This window comes from Rhinatrema bivittatum, chromosome 5 (genome assembly GCF_901001135.1).
Source record: "Rhinatrema bivittatum chromosome 5, aRhiBiv1.1, whole genome shotgun sequence".
NCBI lineage: Eukaryota > Metazoa > Chordata > Amphibia > Gymnophiona > Rhinatrematidae > Rhinatrema > Rhinatrema bivittatum.
Window position 1 is genome coordinate 241,467,155 of NC_042619.1, and position 18,061 is coordinate 241,485,215.

Genomic DNA, 18,061 nt, shown 5'->3' on the forward strand with positions numbered 1-18,061 from the left:
ATAGCCACTGCTATTAATTGCATCAGTAGCATGGGATCTTCTTAGTGTTTGGGTAATTGCCAGGCTTTTGTGGCCTGGTTTGGCCTCTGTTGGAAACAGGATGTTGGGCTTGATGGACTCTTGGTCTGACCCAGCATGGCAATTTCTTATGTTCTTAATGCATATGTTGAGAGCAGATGAAAGAGATTAACCTTGAGGGACACCAGAATCTATAGTATACTAGGAGGAAGTGGATTCTATTCTGCTGTGAATGGTTGGTGATGTAGAAGGCAAACCAGGAGTGTACAGAGCCAGCTTTCCCAATTTCTGAAAGACATGACAATAGGATGCCATGGTCTTTCATATCGAAGACTGCTATCAAGTAGGAGCACGAAGATACAGAATTATTCAGACTAGCTAAATCACAAGCGGATTGTGATAAATTGCAGGAGGACCTTGTGAGACTGGAAGATTGGGCGTCCAAATGGCAGATGAAATTTAATGTGGATGAGTGTAAGGTGATATATATAGGAAAAATAACCCATGCTACAGTTACATGATGTTAGGTTCCATATTAGGAGCTAATACCCAGGAAAAAGATCTAGGTGTCATAGTGGATAATATATTGAAATCGTCGGCTGTGTGCTGCAGCAGTCAAAAAAGCAAACAATGTTAGGAATTATTAGGAAGGGAATGGTGAATAAAACGTAAAATGTCATCATGCCTCTGTATCGCTCCATGGTGAGACTGCACCTTGAATACTGTGTACAATTCTGGTTGCTGCATCTCAAAGATATAGTTGCGATGGAGAAGGTACTTGTAGCCTGGATTGGCCACTGTTAGAAACAGGATGCTGGGCATGATGGACCCTTGGTGTGATCCATTATGGCATGTTCTTATGATCTTAGAAAGCATCATATAGCATGTTCTTGAGTCAAAGCCCTTGTGGACGGTAACTATGGTAGAAATTGTCTCTGTGCTATGACATTTTCAAAAGCTGAATTGATGCTGGTCTAGGATAGAGTGATTTTCAAAAACTGGGATAGCTGGCTCAAAACAACTGATTTGATAACAATGTTAGATTTCCATATTAGAAGTTACCACCCAGGAAAAGGGTCTGGGCATCATCTTGGACAGTGCTTTTGGAATCCTCAGCTTAGTGTGTGGTGATGATCAAAAAAAGCAAACAGAATGTTGGAAATTAGGAAAAAAATGGAGAGTAAAACAGGGGATGTCATAATACCTCTGTATTGTTCCATGATGAGACCACCTAGAGTACTGTGTGCAATTCTAGTTGCTATATCTCAAAAAAAGATATAATTGAACTGCAAAAGTTACGAGAAGGGCGGCCAAAATGGTAAAGGGATTAGAATGGTTCCCCTATGAGGAAAGGCAAAAGTGGTTAGGACTCCAGCTTGGTGAAGAGATGGCTGAGGAGGGATATGATAGGTCTATAAAATCATGAGCAGAATAGAACAGGTAAATGTTAATTGGTTATTTACTCTTTAAAAAAAAATCAAAGACTAGGGTAAACTCCATGAATTTAGTAAGTAGCATATTTTAAAACAAGAGACAATTCTCTTTTTCATTCAATGTACAATTAAGCTCTGGAATTCAATGCCAGAGGATGTGGTTAAGGCAGATAGCATAGATGATGGGTTTAAAAATTATTTTAAACAAATAATCAAATTAGCTGGTGTGTATTGTTAATATCAAGGACTGCTGACAATGTTTGAAATTTAAGAGGAAAAAAAGACCGCAGCACTGGTGGTGATTCTGAATGTTTTATCAAATTTTAAACCAGTCGGTGCAATCATGGGTCTTTTTAAAAAAAAAAAAACACCTCTTCAAATATTTTATTGAAAAATCTTTTTTGATTTTTTTTAACTTATCTTTAAAAATAAACATATGTGCTTCGGAGCTACTGTGTCATATTTGTACCAAGGTTTCAATGCCTCGTTGACAATGTTGAATTTGCTGATTCAGAAAATGCTTATTTAAGCAACATTGTAACAATTGAATCAAGTTGGTTGTACAAAGCCAAGGCAATATTGTTGCAAATTATCGGTCTGTAAGAATTATCAAGTAAGCCCAATGACCAATGATACTCTTATCGACAACTAATATAGGCGTTAGATCACTTATCTTAGAAGCAGTTTTTTTTCTTTAAGATTTAAGCGGAGCTTGATAAAGCTGCCAGAACGCCAAGAGACACGGGAAACGCCGACGTTGGCAACGTTTCGCAAAATGCTGCGTCAGGGCAGTGTCTCTTCAAAAAGGAGATATTGTTTCTCTCTTGCCGCTTCTCGTATACTTTGGGCTTGAGTCCATAAACTGTTAACCAAACAGATTTGAGAAAAGCCACTACTTATCTTTGGGCATTAGCAGCATGGGATCTATTTATTGTTTGGGATCCTGCCAGGTATTTGTGACGTGGATTGGTCACTGTTGAGACAACAGGATGCTGGGCTTGATGGACCCTCTGTCTGAGCCAGTTTGGCAATTCTTATATTTTTATGTAAATCTAATGACTAGGCTCACAGAAATAATGTGAGAATCCTAGGTTTGCCAGAAAATGTGGAAGGCCATATGCCTGAAATATATACACAGAAAAGTTAATGAAAGTTATTTGTTGCAAAAATTGGATGCACTGATTTACTTATGGAGAGAGCACATAGAATCACTGGCTGCCACTTCCAGCAGCCGTGCCCTGCAGTTGTATATTCAGATGTTTAAATTTCAGATTGTGTACACATATTGGACCCATAGCAATGGACACAAAAAGGGCTTGAATTGGTACAAGTTTGAAAACAAGCTAGTTTGGTGGGAGTTGTTTTTTAAAATTGCTAAATTGCCTGACTGTCTTTCCAGATTTTAGTTTTCATGTATTGGAAAAAAAACAAAACCAAACCATAAATGTTTGTGTTGTGAAAGGAACTCCGTGGAAGAAGCATATTTTAAATAGCTATAATTGAGAAGCTGATGTACTCTCCTAAGGGAACATACAGAACTTCTAGCTTTTATCTTAGGCAAGCTTTGGGACTTTCACACTAGCCGGAAATCATCCTTCCAATAGGTTTTCTTTATGGCGTTGGACGTAACTCTGGGCTGATGTATTTTGTATTCTCTTCTTTTGATGGACACTACTTTGTGTCTTTAAATGTATTCCATGTGCATCTGACAAAGAAGGCTCCTGTCCTATAGGAGGCGAAGCCCTTTTGTGGATTACAAACTGGTTACAAGACAGGAAACAGAGAGTAGGATTAAATGGTCAATTTTCTCAGTGGGAAAGGGTAAACAGTGGAGTGCCTCAGGGATCTGTACTTGGACCGGTGCTTTTCAATATACTTATAAATGATCTGGAAAGGAATAAGACGAGTGAGATAATCAAATTTGCAGATGATTCAAAATTATTTAGAGTAGTTAAATCAGAAGCGGATTGTGATAAATTGCAGGAGGACCTTGTGAGAGTGAAAGACTGGCTTCCAAATGGCAGATGAAATTTAATGTGGACAAGTGCAAGATGTTGCATATAAGGAAAAATAATCCATGCTATAGTTACACGATGTTAGGTTCCATATTAGGAATTTCAACCCAGGAAAAAGATCTAGGCATCATAATGGATAATGCATTGAAATCTTGGTTCAGCGTGCTGCGGCAGTCAAAAAAGCAAACAATGTTGGGAATTATTAGAAAGGGAATGGTGAATAAAACGGAAAATGGCATAATGCCTCTGTATTGCTCCATGGTGAGACCGCACCTTGCGTACTGTGTACAATTCTGTTTTCTTAGTTTTCTTAGAAAATTTTCTTCTGAAAATCCAAATACACTACATCTATCGGTTCACCTTTATCCACATGTTTATTAACCCCTTCAAAAAAAATGAAGCAGATTTGTGAGGCAAGACTTCCCTTGGGTGAATGCATGCTGACTGTGATCCATTAAACCATGTCTTTCTATATGCTCTGTGATTTTGATCTTTAGAATATTTTCCCCTGTCTTTCCCAGCACTGAAGTCAGGCTCACTGGTTTATAATTTCCCGGATCACCCCTAGAACCCATTTTAAATATTGGGGTTTCATTAACCACCCTCCAGTCTTCAGGCACCATGGATAATTTTAATGATAGATTGCTAATTTTAACTAATAGATCAGAAATTTCATCTTTGAGTTCCTTCAGAGCCCTGGGATGCATACCATCCGGTCCAGGTGATTTGTTACTCTTTAGTTTGTCAATCTGGCCTACTACTCCTTCCAGGTTCACAGTGATTTGGTTCTGTTCATTTGACTCGTCACCCTTGAAAGCCATCTCTGGAACTGGTATCTCCTCAACATCCTCATTAGTAAACACAGAAGCAAAGAATTCATTTAGTCTTTCTGCAATGGCCTTATCTTCCCTAAGAGCCTGTTTATCCCTCGGTCATGTAACTGTCCAATCTACTCTCTCGCAGTTTTCTTGCTTCGGATACATTTTTAAAAGTTTTTATTATGAGTTTTTGCCTCTATGGCCAACTTTATTTCAAATTCTCTCTTAGCCTGCCTTATCAATGTTTGACAGTTAACTTGACAATGCTTATGCTTTTTCCTATTTTCTTCAGATGGAGCCTTCCAATTTTTATTTTTTTTTGGCTAAAATAGCCTCTTTCACATCACCTTTTAACAATGCCGGTAATCATTTTGCCGCCTTTCCACCTTTCTTAATGCGTGGAATACATCTGGACTGTGCTTCTAAGATTGTATTTTTAAGAGTTTGGATAGGGTGGTAAAATATTAGACACTCAACTGATAAGCATATAGGTACTGTTTAGTTTTGAACCCTGCCATTTAACTATTTTAGGGATGGCCAACTTTGTTCCTCAAGAGCCACAAACAGGCCAGATTTTCAGGATATCCACAATGAATATGTGTGAGAGATTTGCATGCATTGCCTCCATTTTATGGAAGTGTATCTTATACATATTCATTGTAGATATCCTGAAAACCTGACCTGTTTGAGGCGTTCGAGGACCAGCGTCAGCCACCCCTGAACTATTTAATATACTTAACTCCCTTACAACAGTGGGTGCAGTGGGTGTGCGTGATGGAGGCTGACTGTACCTGCTGTGGGGAAACCTGGGCACTGAGCTGGCTCTGGTGCTTCCTTGCTGCTGCCCCAGTGGTAGGATCCAGGGATGAGAGCAGGTTCCCCACTGTTGTCGTCATGGCAGTGATGCAATCCGGCCAGGCTAGACAAACTGTCTTCCCCCCCCCCCCCCCCCCCCCCCCCGTCTTGCACTGTCTTATCGCTGCCGGCTGTGTTGCGATCCTGCTCCATGCTCGTTAATAGTTAAACAGTTAACCATTAGAATTTCAGAAGTTTAAATAGATATTTTATTTTTATTTCTTTAGATTTTTATATTCTGCTTTTTGGCACTTCATATTGTACATCAAAGTGGATTACATTCAGGTGCTGTAGGTGTTTCCCTATCCCCACAGGGCTTACAATCTAATTTGTGCCTGAGGCAATGGAAGGTAAAGTGACTTGCCCAAGGTAACAAGGAGCGACAGAGGGATTCAAATCCTGGTTTCCCTGGGTCGTAGTCTACTGCTGTAACAACTGCTCTGACCACTAAGTGGCTACTCATGATACTGTAAACAATATTTACATCCCTGATTCTGGGTGAGCCAAGTTGTTTGCTAATTCAGATTCCTTCAGTGCTAGGAGCATTTTGATATTAATAGGAAAACCAATATATTGTAAAACCATAGATCCATACAGAACACAAGATCTTAGAGGACTGTTTTTTTTTTTGGGGGGGGGGGGCGTTTATTTCCTAATTTTTGCCTGGTAGCTTCCTTCTGCTCTTTGGCCTTCTGGTTAATTTGGAATTGGGCTGCATCACCATGAGCCTTTATCCATAGCCATCTGGAATTTCACCCCTATTTTTATATTCCTCTCCCAGTTCACTTAGGTCCAGTTATTGCAGTGATAGTCCATGGCAGGGGACCACACTCTAAGGCAGTGTTTCCCAACCAGTGTGCCTTCAGATCTGAGCAGGTGTGCCACAGCAAAGTCACCACTGCCTGATTCACAGATCCAGGCAAGCACCCGGGCTCTGCTCTCAGCACCTTACAGCAACATGTAGAAGCTCCTTTCTTAGAACATGCATAGTCACATATACCTCCACTTCCTAGCTACAAGATGAGCCCTGGAGTTTGGAAATTTAATAAGCACCATGCAGCGTATGGATAGCCAAGCCCCAATTTGTTCGGCACACATCTTCCTCCTTTTGAGTCCTTCCAGCTTCTGTCTTACCCCTGGGCTTAATGAGACAGGCAGAGCATTCACTGAGCACTAGATGTGACTTATTCTGAATATTGGGAGCAGCAGCAGTGAAAGAGCTCTAACAGCCAACTGAGCCGGCTGCCCATGCCACACTGACTTCTTTCTCTTGCACTTGATTGTAGAGAAAACTGGTCCATGGTGATGAGATCATGTATGTCTTGGCCCCCTCCCCCCCCCCCCCCCCCCCCCCCCCCCCCCCCCCCCCCCCCCCCCCCCCCCCCCCCCCCCCCCCCCCCCCCCCCCCGCCTTATTTTAAAATTTCAAAGAGACTGGCAGCTCTTTCAGTGCTTCCCTAGCTCTTCTGGCCATTTGAATCCGCTCCATGGAGGATGTGTGCCACACAAACATTTTGTTAAAAGGTATGCCTTGGGCTTGAAAACATTGGGAAACACTGCTGTTTCCCTCCAGAACATGAACTTCAGGGCCCTGCCTATAAGGTGGCTTCAGTGTCAATGACTGAGACTGTTCCCCTCCCCCACCCCAAACCTTCCCGAAATTGTGCAAGCAAACTGACATAGTGGAATTTCTCTTTTTGCCTGATCCTTAAATCTGTAATGGTTTCTGTGTTGTAGTTATATACTCGGATCCTCAAAACAACAAATCATATCCGAGAAGGAAGATCCCATAAGCGTTGAGTCTCGGGCTGCCCTGGAAGAAGAGATAGAAAAGGTGAGGAGCTATAATGATATATTTTATTTTGTCAATACAGATGTAGAAAGTATAATCACTAGGTACCAGTGTACAATCACACAAAATAAAAACTGTACCTGATAACATTTTTCCCATCATACCCTTCTCTCCACACGGTCCAAACTAAAATATCATAAAATAACAAAAATTGTAGTGGATAAGTCAGCTTTGATTCATTATATCCATATCATTTAAAAATGTATAATTACTCGCTTACAACATAATCCAATAAAATATTTTCCGTTGATAAGCAGGGCATTTAGCCATGCAGCGTGGGTGACGTCATCCATGATGTTATGAGGCAGAGCGTACTCTTAGCTTGAAGAGCTTTGAAGTGCGCATGCACCGGCATTCCCACGCTCCTCGAGCCTTCTCTTCAGTTTTAGATTTTCCGCGGTACTTCACGGACGGATTATTACACTCTCTCCAACTCCTCAGAAAACTACAGGAAAAATAAAATAAAAGATAGACATGCCGAAGAGCCCAGGATTCAAATATTGCTCCTGTGGTAAAATTATGTCTGTGACCGATGGACATAATTACTGCTACTTATATCTCGGTCCCAACCATGACCAGGCCGCATGTAAGGATTGCGGCAGGATGTCCCCGCGGCCTAGATGCCAACGGGCAGAGAAAATGGAAAGTCTGAGGCACTCGTCATCGTATGCCCCCTCTCCTTCTGACAAATGATCGACCAAGTCCTCTCCAGGTAAGAAGAAACCCCGGTCCGAGGCTCCACGCCGTGTGCCGAATACTGCGTCCACGCCTCGTGTGTCGAGTGCCGCACTGAGCATGACGCATGCTTCGTCAGACCCTGCATCGCTCCTTTCCATCTTGCCTCATTCGACGCAACCGATGCATGCGTCTGTACCTTTAAAAGCGTCGATTCCTTCGACGCACTCTGACGCACCCAAGGACCAAACGACGCACCTGACACACAAAAGCAAAAAATCTTCTCAACATCATCCAGAGAAGCAAATTACAAAAAGAATACTGGGCGATATGCCACGTAAGTCTTCTTCTAAGACGAGACACATAGTGCCACCATCTGGAGCACCCTCTTCCTCAAGATCCACCGCTCAGCATTCCACATCCCCTCAGGGGAGCCACCACTCCCCTTCTTCAGTTTTCTCGGATATAATCATAGATGAACCAGTGGGTAATTGGGACTCATCACCAGAGATCGGACCCCTTCCTCACCACTCTTTCGGAAGAGATCAAGATCTCCACATTCTCTGCTTCCCAAGACTCCCATCAAGTGGTCACGTACAGCTACCATGGAACCTACTCCACCTCAGTGTCCATTGGCCCAGGAAACGATGTCCCAAATCTCTATCCTTTTACAGAATTTTTTCCAAGGATTGCCATCAAATCCCGCTCCACTACTTCCCGACCTACGTAAATAAAGCTACATCACCATATGTTTCTCCTTCTTCACCACAAGGAATAACATCCCCACAGGATTCGAATTCTCCTCCATCTTCCACTCATGTTATGTTTCCAGAACTCTCCCCACTGTCATTTCCAGGCAGTTCTACGGGAATTCAATTGGACCCTCCACAAGAACACCCCCAGCCTTCTTCACCACCAGAAGATCTCATGTACGCTAAATTCCTTGAAAAATTGGGATTAGCTCTTAATATAGAAACCCGGAAACTACCAGATCTGAGGTAATGGGAATCCTTCAAATATTGGAAGTTCCAGCTGAGCCAACTGCTCTTCCTTCTCACCAAGTTTTGGAAACCCTTATGGACAAGGGATACTTCACATCTTGTTTCTCCTACGTCTAGGAAACTAGACCTGAAGTATAGGATGCAGAAAACCTCTTCCTGTTCTAATGTCCAGATTCCTCACAATTCAGTAGTAGTAGAATCAGCAATGAGAAGAGCTAAAAAGAACAGGCTATATTCCAATACGCCACCGGGCAAAGACAACAAACTTCTGGATGACTTGGAAAATTTACCAAAACTCAATGCTGGGATCCTGTATACTTCAACACCAGTTCTATATCATCCAGTACTACTTCAACTGTACTCAACAATTTCAACCTTTTCTTGCCACGTCGCATAGGGATGCCCCCCTCCTGCAACCTTTTCAGGTCTTGCAAGAAGGCCTACACCACTTATTAAGAACCGCATATGAGGCATTTGATACATCTCCAGGTCTTCGGCCACTTCAATATCAGCTAGACGTCTAGCGTGGCTGCATGCAAGTAGCATAAAGGAGGATGTCCATGACAAGTTGACGAATTTTGCCATGTAGACCGGACAGTCTTTTTGGGGGAAAAACTCAGAGAAACCGTTTCCCAAATAAAAAGAGCAAAACATTGCAGTTCAGTCATTAATATTACCCTCTGACACACCTTCAACGTCCAGGCGTTACTACGGCCAATACAAAAGGGGATATTACTATAGTAGATCATACTGTTATTACAAGCCGTACCTCCAAAATTTCAGACAACAGCCTTTCCAGCAGCAAAGACCTCAATCTCAATTACAAGGTCAAAGGCCCTGGCAAAGATCCCAAAGACAGCAAAAGCCACAATCTTCTCAACCACCACCTAAACCTTTTTAGATTCTCTCGCCACAACAACAGAACGTGTAGGGGGGAGACTATCCCTTTTTCATCTGCAGTGGTCCAAAATTACCACAGACCAGTGGGTGCTGAGTATAATTTCACAGGGTTACAAGCTACGATTCAACTCTTTTCCAACACTTCCGAATCCCATTCGGCCCAGAGCGCCACAGGGCCAAATGCCCTCACTAATGAAGGAAGTAGCACTGGTCCTTCAACAAAAGGCAATCCGCCTAGTTTCTTTCTCACAAAGGGAGAAATGTTTCTATTCCCAATACTTCCTCATCCTCAAAAAATCTGGAGGGCTTCGTCCCATCCTGGACCTTCAAGCTTTCAACAAGCATCTAAAAAAAGAAAAGTTCAAGATGACCTCTCTCAAGACAGTCTTTCCTTTTCTACAAGCCAACGATTGGATGTATTCACTAGATCTAAAAGATGCATACATTCACATTCCAATTCACAAGAAGCTCTGGCGTTACCTCTGTTTCCAAGTTGCGGGCCAGCACTATCAATACAAGGTACTCCCTTTTGGTCTGTCCTCTGACCCAAGAGTCTTCACAAAATGTCTTGATGTTGTTGTGGCACATTTACGCAAACAGGGCATAACATTTTTCCTTACTTAGACTATTTGTTTAATCGTCTCTTCCAACTCAAAGCTCCTACCAGAACCAGGTGGAGCACACACTACTCTGTCTAGAGAATTTGGGTTGGATCATAAACTATGAAAAATCCCAGCTTCATCCCTCCCAAGACATTCAGTTCATCAGAGCAAAAATTCAAGCTCCCATTTCCAGAGCCTTTCTACCTCTAGACATGATTCAGACTGAAGTTCCTCTGTAATCTCTCCTTCGTCAAAAAGTCGCTTCTGTTTGTCAGATACTGGTATTGTTGGGACACATGGCCGCAGCAATTCATGTGGTTCAGAGTACACGTCTACACATAAGATGTCTCCAATGGGGTCTGAAATCTCAGTGGAGCCAAGTTACTCAGCAAATGACTAAAAAAAAATACAAATTACAAAGATCATGTGAAGGGACATCCTTTGGTGGCTAAGTCCATCTGTTTTAACCGAACGGAGTCCACTGCGACTGCCTCCTCATCAACTTATTACAACAGATGCATCAATAAAGGGGTGGGGAGCCCATCTCCTACATCTGGACACCCAGGAGCATGGTCCAAGAGTGAACAAGCTCTTCAAATCAAGTTGCTGGAACTCAGAGCAATAAAAAAAACCCCACTCTACTAGCATTCCAGTTAAGGATACAAAGGAAATCCGTAATGATTCACACGGACAACCAAGTATCAATGTTCTAAGTAAACAAACAAGGAGGATCCTTGGATACAATATGGGAATGGGCAGAACACAACAGAGTTCTTCTCCAGGCATCATACGTACCAGGTCTTGCGAATACGAAAGCGGACAAACTCAGCAGGGTTTTCCACCCACACGAATGATCACTGAAACAAACAGAAGCAGACAGGATCTTCGCACACTGGGGTACTCCAGAGATGGGCCTGTTCTCGTCAGAAGACAACAGGAAAATGAAGGTCTGCTCTCTTCTCCCCAGCATACACAGGACATCGCAGGATGCATTCTTGATTCCGTGTAGGGTCAGCCTCCTATATGCCTTCCCTCCCATTCCGTTGATCTCATGTACAATCCAGAAATGTATAGAGGACAAGGCGGATTTAATCGTCATGACGCCTGCCTGGCTGAGGCACCATGGTATGCTTATCTTCATCTTTCGATCAGTTCACCGATACCACTAATCAATGACCCCTTTCTCCTTTCTCAGGACAGAGGGAATCTCATTCACACCATGCAGTTGTCTCTTCACTTGACAGCATGGAGGTTGAATGGCAAGTATTGAACGCACTAGATCTCCCTCCTAATATCACGGACGTTTTGATTGCAGCCAGGAAACCTTCCACCAGAAAGAATTACGCTTTTCAAATGGAAAAGATATTCTAATTGGTGCAACCAATGAAAGATTGACCCTTTTTATTGTCCTCCAAAAGCACTACTATCCTATTTGCATAGCTTATCCCTCTCAGGTCTAGCAGTAACATTCATCCGGGTTCATCTCAGTGCTATAGCAGCTTACCACACCACAGATAACGGCTGCTCCATTTCTTCTCATCCGCTAATTTCAAAATTTCATGAAAGGGTTACATCGTTTGCACCCGCCTATTCAAAAACCTATAGTTCCATGGGATGTCAATCTAGTCCTAGAAGCACAAATGACACTTCCATTTGAGCCCATGTCCTCCTCATTGTTCAAGTACCTAACCAGGAAGGTTCTTTTCTTGGTAGCCATCACTTCAGCGAGAAGAATAAGTGAACTACAAGCACTGGTAGTCAACTTCCCTTATCTACAGTTTCACCATGATAGTCTTACTACGGACTCACCCTACCTTTCTACCAAAGGTGGTCTCGGCCTTTCATTTGAATGAAGCAATCTCCTTACCAGTCTTTTACCCTAAAGCACATTCTGACAACCGTCAAAAAACTCTTCATACACTGGACTGTAAGAGAGCTTTGGCCTATTACAAAAAGAGGACTCAACCTCTCAATTGTTTCTCTTTTAACCCAAACAACCCAGGGCAATCGGTCTCTAAAAGAACTCTATCAAACTGGCTCATGGCTTGCTTCCAATTCTGTTACTCCCAAAAGTCGATTTTTCTAACAACTCCGGTTAGGGCTCATCAAATCAGAGCCACTGCCACTTCAATAGCACATATCGAGGGCGTGCCTATCCAAGACATCTGCAAGGCGGCGACCTGGTCTTCCATTCACACTTTCACTTCATACTGTTGCCTTGATCAGCAATCCGCAGCGGATTCATCGTTAGGATCGGCAATTCTTCATACTGTTAAAAACTTGTAATGGCTGCCCACAATCCATAGGTTGTTTAAAAAAAAAATAAATTTCAAGAACCTTCTTATGCAACCTATGAGCTTGGGAATCCCATGCTGCATGGCTAAATACCCTGCTTATCAACAGAAAAAAGCAAGTTTGCTTACCATAAACGGTGTTTTCCGTAGATAGCAGGGAATTTAACCATGCAATCCCTCCCGCCTTCCTGGACAGCCATTTCATTTCAACACCTGCACTCGCATTTGGCTTGGAAAAACCAACTCAGGAGACGGCTCAAGGAGCGCGGGAACGCTGGTGCATGTGCACTTCAAAGCTCTTCGAGCTAAGAGAGTAAGCTCCGTCTCGTGACATCACGGATGATGTCACCCAAGCTGCATGGCTAAATGCCCTGCTATCTACGGAAAACACCATTTATGGTAAGCAAACTTTCTTTTGCCACATACAGCATACCTTCCCAAATGTGTGCATGTAGGGAGTGTGAGACCATGGAAATATGACCTGATATTTTATTGGATTATATTGCAAGTGAATGATTATACATTTTTAAATGATATGGATATAATGTATCAAAGCTGATTGTTATCCAGTACAATTTTTTTTTTTTTATGATATTTTAATTTGGACCTTGTGGAAAAAGAGAGGGTTGGGGAAAAATGAAAGTCCCTTCCTGCTCCAGCCGATAATGTTTTGAGAAGTTGTAGTTCTGGTACAATGTATTCTAGCATAAATATAGCCTGCATCTGCTAAGGCTTTGGAGACTAGCCAAGTTTGTTTTTTGCAACAATCTGAGTATGTATTCGGATGAGCTATTTGTTCAGAGAAAAAAAAAGAAAAATCAGAAGCTTCTTCACCAAGCAAAACATTTCAGTTCCATAGTATTAGCATGCTTAGCATTAAAAAAAAAAAAAAAAAAAAAAGTTGTTTTATAGAGTTACTTGTACAATTTTGCTGCCAGATATTTTTATAACAGGAATGGAGTGGACTGAGATCTTAGAAGTTTGTATTCCGTGGTTTTATTGCTCTAGTGCACAACTTCTTGCCCTTTGCCTTATCGAGCATCCCTCTGACCAGCTGGAAAATGCTGGTAGCCCTATGTGCTTTCCCATCCACTTCACGCAGATGATCCTGTTGCTGGTGCAGTAGCTCCTGCAGTGCAAGCAAAGATTTGGAGGCTGTTCTTGTGCTTCTTAATTGTTCTTGCCTTGCATTATCCCCTTGCCTTAATTCTGCAATAGAGGCATTTTTACCCATAGTTCTTAGGGATCTGGACATCTTAAAGCAATAGTACTGTCATTTTTTTCTCCCAAGTTGTTAGCTTGTTGGCTTACATCGAGTTTAGCCTTTTTTTTTTTTTTTTAATGACTTTTTTTTGTGTTTTTTAATTTGCTAGTGTTCAGTCAGCAAAAGTGCTTTTGGGATTTTTCCTGTTTCCCTGTGAATCACCAGTTTTAGTTTCTTTGCATTTTCTATTGCAGGGGTGATTGGGTAAAAGTGATGTCATGTTGCTGTGGCAGATGCATGCACATGTGTTGCAGCTCCATCGGGGAAGCAGCCTGCAGCAAAGGAACCAGAATATTCAGAGGCAAGCCCTGGGGGCGGGGTTAGAGTCAATTTCCTGGACTTGAGTTGACAGGCAGGCAGCATGGGTGGTGGGGGAGGAAGTGGTTGAGATGTAGCAGGGTCTAAAAGCAGCTTTGAGTAGAATGCCTCCTTAATGAAGTGGCAGCAGCTCAAAACTGAAGTAATAGATTATGTAGTTAAACTCATCTGTGCAAATGAAAAACCCCCATCTGTGGAAATGAAAACCCCCATCTCCAAGCTACATATACAGTACATAAGCTGGCATTCGTTACAAGATCCCCAAAATGAAGTGGGCAGATGGCTAGGCAATGATATTTTCAGTACTAGGGTATTGGGTCTTGCTTAAGTCTCTACACTATTACCGTAAGACCTAGATGACCACATTCTTCTGGGTGAAATCCAATAAGGTGAAGTAGCCTGACTCGGTACTCTCCCACCAATAGCCTGCAGATTCTTTCTGACCCTTTGAAGCTAAGGGTGTGCAGTCAGAACTTGTTTCATTTTATGTTCATGCTCATTTCATTTGGCTCATTCCTTTTTTGTGTGCACACTAAAAATTTGTTTAGTGTATGTTAGTGATTTAGTGCGCATTAAATTAATGTGCTAAAATGACACAAAACAAATGACAGCACATCCCTGCTTGAAATCACACTGTTGCTCTCTCACTGGCACGCTGCTTCTTAACCTGTTATCGTAAAGAACAGTTCTGAGTCTGCTCCATTCTTGCTGCACACTGAACCAAATTTCACAGTGTCATTGTATTTTGTATGAGCATGAGTGATTAAGCATCTGAGAGAGAGAGCATATTAGCTTGTGTGTGTGGTATATAGTTCAGTATGTGAAACAGAGGGAATGAGAATGTGTATATGTATATAGTTGAGTATGAAAGAAAGATCTGTGTATATGATTGAACGTGTGTGTATAATTGAGCATATGAGAGAGAGCGCATAAGTAAGTGTGTGTGTGTGTGTGTGTGTGTGTGTGTGTATTCATGAGAGAGAGCATGGAGAAAGTGCAACAACTCCCAATCCCACCTGCTTAATCCAGGGCATCTGAAAATTAAAAGAGCCCAGGTATGGAAAGTAAGGAATGGTTTTTATCCTTATTAGTTTTAATTATTGGGTAGTATTTTATGTATCGGCTGTTTTGAAATATTTTATTGGCATTTGGAAAAGTCCATAAGGAAAGCACGTCAAGCAGCACAGTCTGAATTTTCAAAGGCTCATCGCCCAGTAAAAATGTTGCTTGCAGTATATTTTTATGGGTTATCATAAGGCTTGGGGATAACTGATGGAGCAGCATCTGCTACCCTTTAGAGAAACATGTGGTAAGCTGGCCAGCGGGACAGATACTACCATAAGCTTGCTGCATGGACAATTTTGGTTCTTTTCTGCTGTCATTTCTCTGTTTCTATGACTTGGGGAATAGCAACTATTATTACTGGCATTAGTAATAAGGGATCTGTTTAATGTTTGGGTACTTGAGAGGTTCTTGTAACCTGGATTGGCCACTGTTGGAAACAGGATGCTATGAGTCGGTATTGCAAGGAGATCCTCAGAAGAAGAACAAAAGTAAACACATTTTGTCTGATATCTATACAGGAGGTTAGTTCAATAGTCTTTAGCCTTAAATCCACACATTCAGTTTTAGATCCTTGTCCATTTGCTCTGATTAAAAAAAATGAGTAATGTATTGTTTGAATACATAAAGTTGATTAACTTATTGAGGGGATTTTGCCAGCCCAATGGGAAAGTGCCACCGTGAGGCTTGTATTGAAAGATACAAAAAACTCACAGCGGATTTAACAAATGATCGTCTGGTTTCCAATTTGCCAACAGTAGGTAAAATACTTGAGAAAGTGGTTCTATTACAATTAGAAGAATTTTTAAGTAAAAATGCAATTCTTGATCAGAATCAGTATGACTTTTTTGTTTAAAAAAAAAAAGCTCAATCTTGAGCTTTCTTACTCACTGACTAACACCCTTTTAGGTAGTTTGGTCCAACTGTACCTGTTTGCAGCGTTTGATATGGTGCATCATAGGATATCATCGAACCAGTTGCAGAATTATGGAGTAGCAGGAATCGTTTGACTGGTTCAAAAGCCCCGGGGCATACGTGCGTCCCGGGGCTTGCGCGTGCCGCCGAGCCTATGCAAAATAGGCTCGGCGCGCGCGCGGGGGGGGGGGGGTTTAAAGGGTTACGCGCGTATCCCTTTGAAAATCTACCCCTTTATGAATGCAAACATGTAGAACATTACATTCGTGCTGGGTATACCCACAATACACTGACATTCAGAGGAGGTGTAAAACCATCTACCGATGTCCCAGCAGTATTATACAGATAAGAGAACACTGAAAAATGTTGCAAATAATACAATCACAATGAATACAAACTCTTACCCCTTCACCCCCCACCCCACCCCCCAGAAATTAAATAATCTAGAGGTGGGGGAGAGAGCACCAATAGATTGTCTGTACCCTTTAGTAAGCACTATAAAACCCTAGTCAGAAAGGTCCCTTAGAGAATTGGCTCTGTCATGTAGGGGGAAACATGCCAGACGAGGTAGGGGCAACTGAGTAATAAATGCACCCCAAATGCTAGGAAAACGCTTGCTCCCCTTACCTCTGACCCCCAGGCCCCAAGATTTGAAATCCATCAACAAAAGAGCCAACATTTCAGCATGCCAGAAAGAGATCGTGGGAGCATCACCCTTAACCCATCTGGCTAAAATACATTGCCTCACAATACAAAGCCCTTTTGCCAAAAGCATCAGTTCATCAGCAGTGCCAATGGCATCATCCGGCATTATTCCAACAATACAGACAGACGCCTGTTCTGCAACTGACATCAAAATCATCTATTTTTAAATGTTAAGAAAACAAAGATTCCCTGGGTGGCAAGTGCTCACCGGAAAACCAACAGAGGCAGCAGGTATGTTTGGATGGATTGTCAAGTCCTATTCTCTCAGATCTAAAGCTTAGGTGGTAGAATAGATTCGCAGTTGACTATAAGACAACAAATTAGTCAGGTAGCTGAAGTTGCATTTTATAAGCTTAAGCTTGAGAGATCACTTAACGTTTTACACCAGGATATGTTCCATACATTTTTACAGTCTTTGCTGATGAGTCATATAGATTATTGTAGTTCACTCCTTGTTGGTCTATTGGAAAAACTTCTGCATGTTCTACAACTGGTTCCATATGCTAATGCTCGAGTGTTACATAGATTGCCATGACAAGAGCATATTCCCCAGTACTAAGATCTTCATTGGCTTCTGGTAAAATGTAGGATGAAGTTTAGATTTTTAGCCGTCATATTTAAACTTCTTATTAGTGAGCATCTCTGTGTTCTATGAAAAGCAATTTCCTGGTATGTTCCCATTAGAACACTACGTTCGGAAGGTTCTCATCTATTACAGATACCATTAACTTTTTTAATTGGAACAAACTGAGCTGTTTTCCTATGCAGCTGTTACAGTTTAGAATAGTTTGCCAGTCAAAATAAGGGAGGAGTGAGATGTGAAGCTGTTTAGAAAACAAATTAAAGCACTGTTCTTTTGTTCCTGGTGATGACGACACCTTAAACGGGGGAGTTCTGCTCACCCTCTCCTTCGGAGCCAACAATAAGAGCAGTAAATTCTGCAAGTTTAAATTCCTGATTATGCTCTGCACTTACCTGATCCAAAGTGTCATTTCATGGACAATTTCATTTTTAAGAAATTGGATGAGATGTCAACTCATCCAAAGCGGTTGGCTGCGGATAAAAGTTCGGTTGGGGCTGAGGACAAGATGGCGCCGGAAGTACCATCAGCTCTGTAAGGTATGTCTGTCGCATTAATAAAAGAGCTAATGCGAGTGGTAACCGTGGCAGTAACAGACCAGCTACAAAAACTGCAGTCCTCAATGGATGAGTTGAAAGACCAGATTTGAGAACTACGGTATACAGAGGCATTCACGGATTTGGGTGGCAGAGTTGCAGCGGCTGAATCATGCCTAGATACTAATGATTCCGTCATGGCAGCATTACAGGCTAAAA

General features: G+C 42.0%; 1 protein-coding gene across 2 annotated transcripts in view; it reads left to right on the top strand.

The window, feature by feature from the left end:
• MIS18A (MIS18 kinetochore protein A) overlaps positions 1–18,061 on the top strand; it is a 65,061-nt gene that overhangs the window by 35,504 nt on the left and 11,496 nt on the right. The window contains exons 4-5 of one of the 2 annotated variants that reach the window (XM_029603595.1): positions 6,876–6,972; positions 13,921–14,027. In XM_029603595.1, the coding sequence (XP_029459455.1) occupies positions 6,876–6,972; positions 13,921–13,926 (103 nt within the window). In that variant the 3' untranslated portion in view covers positions 13,927–14,027. Of the gene's footprint in view, positions 1–6,875; positions 6,973–13,920; positions 14,028–18,061 lie in introns of those variants that run through there. The other variant, XM_029603594.1, reaches the window with a different exon arrangement.